Below are 9830 nucleotides of genomic sequence, written 5' to 3'. Positions count from 1 at the left end.
GCACTGCAAAACGTGCTCAATGTACGTACCTGACTTCCTCATTTTATTTAATTTTTTATCAGCACATTGTTTTATTCATTTTTGTTTTATAGGTCAAAGTGTTTCATATATTGTGCTCCTGAGTTAATGTTGCTGATCAATTTGAATGTATTATTATTTATTGATTATATTTAATTTTTCAGTATCAAATGGTCAAAAAATTGTTACAGTTTAAATAAGGATTGCATAATTTTAAAAATTTCAGACAAATTGATGCACTTTAAGTCTTTTCTGTTACAGACTAAAAAAACAATGTTAATAAAGTTATTCTTTGTTGTAAGTTGATCTATATTTCTTTATTTTTTGTTTTTTTGTTTTCTTTAATGTTAATAAGGATACAATGTTATGCAGAGGTGTACTTATAACCATTTTATAGACAAATTATACTATTTAGAGTCGCGGCGGAGAGGGGGGCGCAAAATGTTTACTTCTTCCTAGGGGGGGGGGGGCGTAACAGAAAATATGTGAGAAGCACTGCTATACACCAAGTCACTTGGCTCTGTTATATCCTCACATGGTCTCTCCTATCATTGCTACGCAGACGACACACAATTAATCTTCTCCTTTCCCCCTTCTGATAACCAGGTGGCGAATCGCATCTCTGCATGTCTGGCAGACATATCAGTGTGAATGACGGATCACCACCTCAAGCTGAACCTCGGCAAGTCGGAGCTGCTCTTCCTCCCGGGGAAGGACTTGCCCGCTCCATGATCTCGCCATCACGGTTGCCAACTCCATTGTGTCCTCCTCCCCAGAGTGCAAAGAACCTTGGCGTGACCCTGGACAACACCCTGTCGTTCTCCGCTAACATCAAAGCGGTGACCCGATCCTGTAGGTTCATACTCTACAACATTCGCAGAGTACGACCCTACCTTACACAGGAAGCGATACAGGTCCTAATCCAGGCACTTGTCATCTCCCGTCTGGATTACTGCAACTCGCTGTTGGCTGGGCTCCCCTGCCTGTGCCATTAAACCCCCTACAACTCATCCAGAACGCTGCATGCCCGTCTGGTGTTCAACCTTCCCAAGTTCTCTCACGTCACCCCGCTCCTCCGCACACTCCACTGGCTTCCAGTTGAAGCCCGCATCTGCTACAAGACCATGGTGCTTGCCTACGGAGCTGTGAGGGAACGGCACCTCCGTACCTTCAGGCTCTGATCAGTCCCTACACCCAAACGAGGGCATTGCGTTCATCCACCTCTGGCCTGCTGGCTCCCTTCCTCTGCGGAAGCATCAGTTCCCCACTCAGCCCAGTCAAAACTGTTCGCTGCTCTGGCACCCCAATGGTGGGAACAAGCTCCCTCACACGCCAGGACAGCGGAGTCACTCACCACCTTCCGGAGACACTTGGAAACCCCACCTCTTTAAGGAATACCTGGGATAGGGATAAAAGTAATCCTTCTACCCTCCCCTACTCCCACCCCCAAAATATATATATATATATATTGTAAAGTGCTTGTCCCACTGGCTATCATAAGGTGAATGCACCAATTTGTAAGTCGCTCTGGATAAGAGCGTCTGCTAAATGACGAAAATGTAAATTGAAAATGTAATTGTGGGTAGATATCGTCTGTCTGGTTCTATTACAGTGCATTGTGGGTAGATATCGTTTGTCTGGTTCTATTACAGTGTATTGTGGGTAGATATCGTCTGTCTGGTTGTATTACAGTGCATTGTGGGTAGATATCGTCTGTCTGGTTCTATTACAGTGCATTGTGGGTATAAATCGTCTCTCAGGTTCTGTTAAAGTTTATTGTGATTATATATCGTCTGTCTGGTTCTATTACCTAAACCCTATTGAGCATCTTTGGGGCATCCTCAAACAGAAGGTGGAGGAGTGCAAGGTCTCTAACATCCACCAGCTCCGTGATGTCGTCATGGAGGAGTGGAAGAGGACTCCAGTGGCAACCTGTGAAGCTCTGGTGAACTCCATGCCCAAGAGGGTTAAGGCAGTGCTGGAAAATGACGGTGGCCACACAAAATATTGACACTTTGGGCCCAATTTGGACATTTTCACTTAGGGGTGTACTCACTTTTGTTGCCAGCGGTTTAGACATTAATGGCTGTGTGTTGAGTTATTTTGAGGGGACAGCAAATGTACACTGTTATACAAGCTGTCCACTCACTACTTTACATTGTAGCAAAGTGTCATTTCTTCAGTGTTGTCACATGAAAAGATATACTCAAATATTTTTTAAAAATATCATTTATTCTATTCTACTGTATTTTAGTCGTTGCCACTCTGACATTGCTTGTTCTAATATTTATATCTTTCTTAATTCCATTCTTTTAATTTTAGATTTGTGTTTATTGTTGTGAATTGTTAGATACTACTGCACTGTCGGAGCTAGGAACGCAAGCATTTCACTACACCTGCAAAAATATCTGCTAAATATGTGTATGTGTACCAATACAATTTGATTTGATTTGATTTGACTAAAGACGGTCCTGGCAGGTACAGACTCAGAGATACAATATCATATTTTGTTGTCGCACTACTGACCGAAGACAGTCCTGGCGGGGACAGACTCGCGGTTGAGCCAGAAGGACACCTGGGAGAGGATGACGGTCATGAAGCAGGGCATGTAGGTCTGGATGACGAAGTAGCCGATCTTCCTCTTCAGATAGAAGTGACACATCATCACTGTGTACTGACCTGCATGGGCAACAGACAGACAGACAGACAGAAAGACAGACAGACAGAGGGAGGGAGAATGGTGTAATACGCGTCACTGTGCTTTTTATTTTAACCAGAAAAAGTTAGAAACCTCTTTCGCGAGGAGGACCTGGTGCTTGCTTAAGCACCTCCATCCCTGTGGACCCCCAGGAAGAGAAGCTGCTGCTGCTTTTGCAACAGCTAATGGGGATCCTAATAAAATACCAAATACCTGTCCCTTACTGGGCTCAAACCAGGGATCCTCTGCCTTGGAAACACACATGTCTTAGCCAATTACGCTATAGAAAAGGTATCAATTCGAAAGCATGAGTTGGGGAGTGAGGATACGAAGCTAACTCCTTTACATAGGCACCCAAAAGACACCCCCAAAACCACACAGGTATACAGTACACACAGGAACAGGGATTCCCCAAATGTTATTGACTTGGTTTGGCCATGATAGGAGAGCAGGTCATTAAGTAAACTGATTGTAAGTAGAGATTAAAAAGTGCAATAAAATCATCAATAACAGCATGAGGTAATGTTGAGAGAGAGAGAGAGAGGGTGAGAGAGAGAGAGAGAGAGAGAGAGAGAGAGAGAGAGAGAGAGGGCGAGAGAGAGAGATTTAGAGAGAGAGAGAGAGAGAGAGAGAAGGGGGGGAGGGGAGAGAGGGGGAGAGAAAGGGAGATGGTGGGGAAAGAGAGAGGGTTTTCTACTCCAGACAGGTCCTACGCTGCTTCATCTGTAACCTTGCTGACCATCAAGCCAAAGAATGCACTTCCATCAAGTGCTGGCACTGTGGATCCCTTTACCACAAGGCCAGAGAATGTAACTAACACCAGCAAATGCACCCTATGTGATAAAAAACGGCCACTCCCTTCTTCGACTGCCCAAAGGCCTATGCATATGAGGCAGAACCACCTAGAGCCATCTGAGTACACCAGCTCTGTTCTTCCTGGGAGCAAGTTTGGTCCTCTAACAGGGACCCAGAATGAGCTAAGACAACCAGGACAACGAGAGATCGCCCCACCCCTTTTGACTGCTCAACCTGTCACTCCTCGCCATATACAGGTATTTATTTTTTATTTTTTATTTTACCTTTATTTAACTAGGCAAGTCAGTTAAGAACAAATTCTTATTTACAATGACGGCCTACACCGGCCAAACCAGGACGACGCTGGGCTAGGTTAAAACCAGGTAATGCAACAAAAAAAAGATGTGAAACCTAGCCCTACGCAGCATGACTCTTTTTGACCATCCTGAAGTATAATCTGCTTTAACCCTCCCGTTGTCCTAGGGTCAAAATGACCCGCCACTGTGTTGAACCAACTTTATATAATTTTTATATTTTTTGGATCATTTGTGAGAAGGAGGCAGTGATACTTTCTTTAAAGTGAAACATTAGCTAACGTTACATGTCAGTTACACTACTAACTCAGCACTGGGAATAAATACTTGTTTTCTGTTAAGTCAAAAAGCAGTTGCCTTGCCAGCTACATCAGTCAAATAAAGGGTAGCCAATTTCTGCTCTGCTTGCTTTTACAACTCTGAGAAAAAGCGCAACACATAGAGACAGCAGCTGCAGACAGCAGCATTTACATTTACATTTACATAATTTAGCAGACGCTCTTATCCAGAGCGACTTACAAATTGGTGCATTCAACTTATGATAGCCAGTGGGACAACCACTTTTTTTTTCTTTTTTTTCTTTTAGGGGGGGTGGGGAAAGAAGGATTACTTTATACTATTCCAGGTATTCCTTAAAGAGGTAGGGTTTCAAGTGTCTCCGGAAGGTGGTCAGTGACTCCGCTGTCCTGGCGTTGTCGGGGAGCTTGTTCCACCATTGGGGTGCCAGAGCAGCGAATAGCTTTGACTGGGCTGAGCGGGAACTGTGCTTCCGTAGCGGTAGGGAAGCTAGCAGGCCAGAGGTGGATGAACGTAGTGCCCTCGTTTGAATGTAGGATCAGAGCCTGAAGGTAAGGAGGTGCCGTTCCCCTCACAGCTCCGTAGGCAAGCACCATGGTCTTGTAGTAGATGCGAGCCTCAACTGGAAGCCAGTGGAGTGAGCGGAGGAGCGGGGTGACATGAGAGAACTTGGGAAGGTTGAACACCAGACGGGCTGCAGTGTTCTGGATAAGTTGTAGGGGTTTAATGGCACAGGCAGGAGCCCAGCCAACAGCGAGTTACAGTTATCAGACGGGGAGATGACAAGTGCCTGGATTAGGACCTGTGCCGCTTTCTGTAAGGTAGGGTCGTACTCTGTGAATGTTGTAGAGCATGAACCTGCAGGGATCGGGTCACCGCTTTGATGTTAGCGGAGAACGACAGGGGTGTTGTCAGGGTCACGCCAAGGTTCTTTGCACTCTGGGAGGAGGACACAATGGAGTTGTCAACCGTGATGGCGAGATCATGGAGCGGGCATTCCTTCCCCGGGAGGAAGAGCAGCTCCGTCTTGTCGAGGTTCAGCTTGAGGTGGTGATCCGACAGCCACATTGATATGTCTGCCAGACATGCAGAGATGCGATTCGCCACCTGGTTATCAGAAGTTAATTGTGTGTCATCTGCGTAGCAATGATAGGAGAGACCATGTGAGGATATGACAGAGCCAAGTGACTTGGTGTATACAGAGAATAGGAGAGGGCCTAGAACTGAGCCCTGGGGGACACCAGTGGTGAGAGCACGTGGTGCGGAGACAGATTCTCGCCACGCCACCAGGTAGGAGCAACCTGTCAGGTAGGACGCAATCCAAGAGTGAGCAGCGCCGGAGATGCCCAACTCGGAGAGGGTGGAGAGGAGGATCTGATGGTTCACAGTATCAAAGGCAGCGGATAGGTCTAGAAGGATAAGAGCAGAGGAGAGAGAGTGTTAGCTTTAGCAGTGCGGAGAGCATCCGTGACACAGAGAAGAGCAGTCTCAGTTGAATGACCAGTCTTGAAACCTGACTGGTTTGGATCAAGAAGGTAATTCTGAGAGAGATAGCAGGAGAGTTGGCTAGAGACGGCACGCTCAAGAGTTTTGGATAGAAAAGAAAGAAGGGTTACTGGTCTGTAGTTGTTGACATCAGAGGGATCGAGGAGGGGTGCAACTCTCACTCTCTTGAAGACGGAAGGGACATGGCCAGCTGTCAAGGATGAGTTGATGAGCGAGGCAGTAGCCCAGACGTCATAAGATGCCACCTTTCCAACAAGTCAGTCCTTCAAATTTCTGCCCTGTTAGAGCTAAGATCACCATGCGCAATGCCAAGTGTCGGCTGGAGTGGTGTAAAGCTCACCCCGTCATTGGACTCTGGAGCAGTGGAAAGCGTCGTTCTCTGGAGTGATAAATCACGCTTCACCATCTGGCAGTCCAACGGACAAATCTGGGTTTGGCGGATGCCAGGAGAACGCCACCTGCCCCAATGCATAATATCAACTGTAAAGTTTGGTGGTTGAGGAATAATGGTCTGGGGCTGTTTTTCATGGTTCGGGCTAAGCCCCTTAGTTCCAATGAAGGGAAATCTTAACGCTACAGAATACAATTACATTCTAGACAATGCTGTGCTTCCGACTTTTGTGGCAACAGTTCGGGGAAGGCCCCTTTCCTGTTTCAGCATGATAATGCCCTCGTGAACAAAGCGAGGTCCATAACAAAATGGTTTGTTGAGATCGGTGTGGAAGAACTTGACTGGCCTGCACAGAGCCCTGACCTCAACCCCATCAAACACCTTTGGGATGAATTGCAACACCGACTGCGAGCCTGGCCTAATTGCCCCAACATCATTGCCCGACCTCACTAATGCTCTTGTGGCTGAAAGGAAGCAAGTCCCCCGCAGCAATGTTCCAACATCTAATGGAAAGCCTTCCCAGAAGAGTGGAGGCTGTTATAGCAGCAAAGGGAGGAACCAACTCCATATTAATGCCCATGATTTTGGGATGAGATGTTTGACGAGCAGGTGGCCACATACCTTTTGATCATGTAGTGTACCTCCTGACCAGGTCTCTATGGGCTCAGCAGCCCTGCTCTTAAGAGAGACGACCAGCCCAGGACCAGACACACAGGGGTTAGGGTTAGACACCACTCAGGACCACTGAGGAGATACCCGCCCAGGGGGTTAGGGTTAGACACCACTCAGGACGACTGAGGAGATTCCCGCCTGGGGGTTAGGGTTAGACACCACTCAGGACGACTGAGGAGATTCCCGCCTGGGGGGTTAGGGTTAGACACCACTCAGGACCACTGAGGACATACCCGCCCAGGGAATTAGGGTTGGACACCACTCAGGAGGACTGAGATACCCGCCCAGGGAATTAGGGTTGGACCCCACTCAGGAGGACTGAGGGAGATACCTGCCCAGAGGGGACCCCGCTCAAAGAGACTAAGGGGTAATTAGGGCTAAGGAGGGACACCACTGAGAAGGATTGAGGAGGAGCTGGATGAGAGAGGAGATCTGAGATCGAGAAGTGAAGATGAGGTGCTGGTGGATTTTACTGCTGGGCTCTTGGGGTGTCTACGGGGAACTGCCTTTCATTTTGATAATAATGCTGTCATGCTGGTCAACTGGTGAGTACCGTTACAGTATGGGGGTATTCGCCATGTTATTTACTGTCCTACAGTATGGCATTGTCACCCTGGGGATGGGTTAATATAGCCTGAGGGCCAGTCTGTTTGTGCTCTCTTGCCATCTCATATAGCCTGGGGGCCAGTCTGTTTGTGCTCTCTTGCCATCTCATATAGCCTGGGGGCCAGTCTGTTTGTGCTCTCTTGCCATCTCATATAGCCTGAGGGCCAGTCTGTTTGTGCTCTCTTGCCATCTCATATAGCCTGAGGGCCAGCCTGTTTGTGCTATCTTGCCATCTCATATAGCCTGAGGGCCAGTCTGTTTGTGCTCTCTTGCCATCTCATATAGCCTGAGGGCCAGTCTGTTTGTGCTATCATGCCAACTCCTTGTCACTCATTGTCATGACAAACATGTTCGGCTTGACAATGACAGCAATTCAGTTTTATAGTTATCAGGCGTTTGAAACAAAGTAAACGTCAGCACTGAGCAGGAAGTATATTAAGCAGTCTACTTTATTGGAGACATCTTTGCTTATACAAGCCGACAGTTTATCTGGATGTAGGAGTGTCTGTCTTTACACAGAAAAAGCACTGACTGACTTGACATTTTCCACAAGTGATCATTTCCTGTCCAAGTTGTGTTCCTTTTTGAATTTAGGATGTGTAAAAGATGCTCTATGATCACTTTTGATCAGCTTAGCTTGTCAGTTCGGCGTCCATGGCTTGGTGAGTGACGGCTCCCGCTGTGAGCACTTCACTGAGCTATTCTTGACACAGTAAAGAGGGTTTCAACCAGAGATTAGTGACATGTATCTGACAGCTTGTGTCTCAATCTAGATATGTTCTTCTGGACACCTTTAATAAACTGGAGACAGTCTGATTGGTCTCCAGAGAGAACCACCTCCTCACCTGCAGCAGAGATCCTGTTACATTAGTATTCTAATTCCTAATTCTACGGTAGGAGATATGAGCTCTGGACCAGAGCACCTCTGTATGGAGATATGAGCTCTGGACCAGAGCACCTCTGTATGGGCTTTCTAGATGATTGTGTTTAAAAGGCCCCATGCATGGCAGACAACGCTAAACGTTTATCATTGGGAGCATTCCTTGGGAAGGTACCACGTTCATCTGTACAAACAATAGTACGCAAGTATAAACACCATGGGACCACGCAGCCGTCATAGCGTTCAGGAAGGAGACGCGTTCCTCTCTCCTAGAGATGAACATACTTCGGTGCCAAAAGTGCAAATCAATCCCAGAACAAAAGCAAATGATCTTGTGAAGATGCTGGAGGAAACAGGTACAAAAGTATCTATATCCACAGTAAAACGAGTCCTATATTGACACAACCTGAAAGGCCGCTCAGCAAGGAAGAAGCCACTGCTCCAAAACCGCCATAAAAAAGCCAGACTACGGTTTGCAACTGCACATAGGGACAAAGATCGTACTTTTTGGAGAAATGTCCTCTGGTCTGATGAATCAAAAATAGAACTGTTTGGCCATAATGACCATCGTTATGTTTGGTGGAAAAAGGTGGATGCTTGCAAGCCGAAGAACACCATCCCAACCGTGAAGCACGGGGGTGGCAGCATCATGCTGTGGGGGTGCTTTGCTGCAGGAGGGACTGGTGCACTTCACAAAATAGATGGCATCAAGAGGAAGGAAAATGAGGTGGATATATTGAAGCAACATCTCAAGACATCAGTCAGGAAGTTAAAGCTTGGTCGCAAATGGGTCTTCCAAATGGACCCCAAGCATACTTCCAAAGTTGTGGCAAAATGGCTTAAGGACAACAAAGTCAAGGTATTGGAGTAGCCATCACAAAGCCTTGACCTCAATCCTATATAGAATTTGTGGGCAGAACTGAAAAAGCGTGTGCGAGCAAGGAGGCCTACAAACCTGACTCAGTTACACCAGCTCTGTCAGGAGGAATGGGCCAGAATTCACCCAACTTATTGTGGGAAGCTTGTGGAAGGCTACCCGAAACGTTTGACCCAAGTTAAACAATTTAAAGGCAATGCTACCAAATACTAATTGAGTGTATGTAAACGTCTGACCCACTGGGAATGTGATGAAATAAATAAAAGCTGAAATAAATCATTCTCTCTACTATTATTCTGACATTTCACATTCTTAAAATAAAGTGGTGATCCTAACTGACCTAAGACAGGGAATTTTTACTAGGATTAAATGTCAGGAATTGTGAAAAACTGAGTTTAAATGTATTTGGCTAAGGTGTATGTAAACTTCCGACTTCAACTGTATATAGACATATAGACATACAGTGGGGAAAAAAAGTATTTAGTCAGCCACCAATTGTGCAACTTCTCCCACTTAAAAAGATGAGAGAGGCCTGTAATTTTCATCATAGGTACACGTCAACTATGACAGACAAAATGAGGAAAAAAAATCCAGAAAATCACAATGTAGGATTTTTTATGAATTTATTTGCAAATTATGGTGGAAAATAAGTATTTGGTCAATAACAAAAGTTTCCCAATACTTTGTTATATTCCCTTTGTTGGCAATGACACAGGTCAAACATTTTCTGTAAGTCTTCACAAGGTTTTCACACACTGTTGCTGGTATTTTGGCCC

The 9830-nt window shown here is 46.0% G+C and overlaps 1 protein-coding gene across 1 annotated transcript in view; it reads right to left on the bottom strand.

Annotated features, from left to right (window-relative positions):
• Positions 1-2441: 2441 nt before the first annotated feature.
• The window catches only part of LOC121534183 (gamma-aminobutyric acid receptor subunit alpha-5), an 84734-nt gene continuing 77345 nt past the window's right edge, over positions 2442-9830 (bottom strand). Inside the window, exon 8 of the mRNA XM_045212348.1 lies at positions 2442-2697. Coding sequence (XP_045068283.1) covers positions 2537-2697 — 161 coding nt within the window. The 3' untranslated portion in view covers positions 2442-2536. The remainder of the gene's footprint in view (positions 2698-9830) is intronic.

This window comes from Coregonus clupeaformis, unplaced genomic scaffold, assembly GCF_020615455.1.
Source record: "Coregonus clupeaformis isolate EN_2021a unplaced genomic scaffold, ASM2061545v1 scaf0008, whole genome shotgun sequence".
Classification (NCBI taxonomy): Eukaryota; Metazoa; Chordata; class Actinopteri; order Salmoniformes; family Salmonidae; genus Coregonus; species Coregonus clupeaformis.
This window is presented reverse-complemented; position numbering and strand designations above follow the sequence as displayed.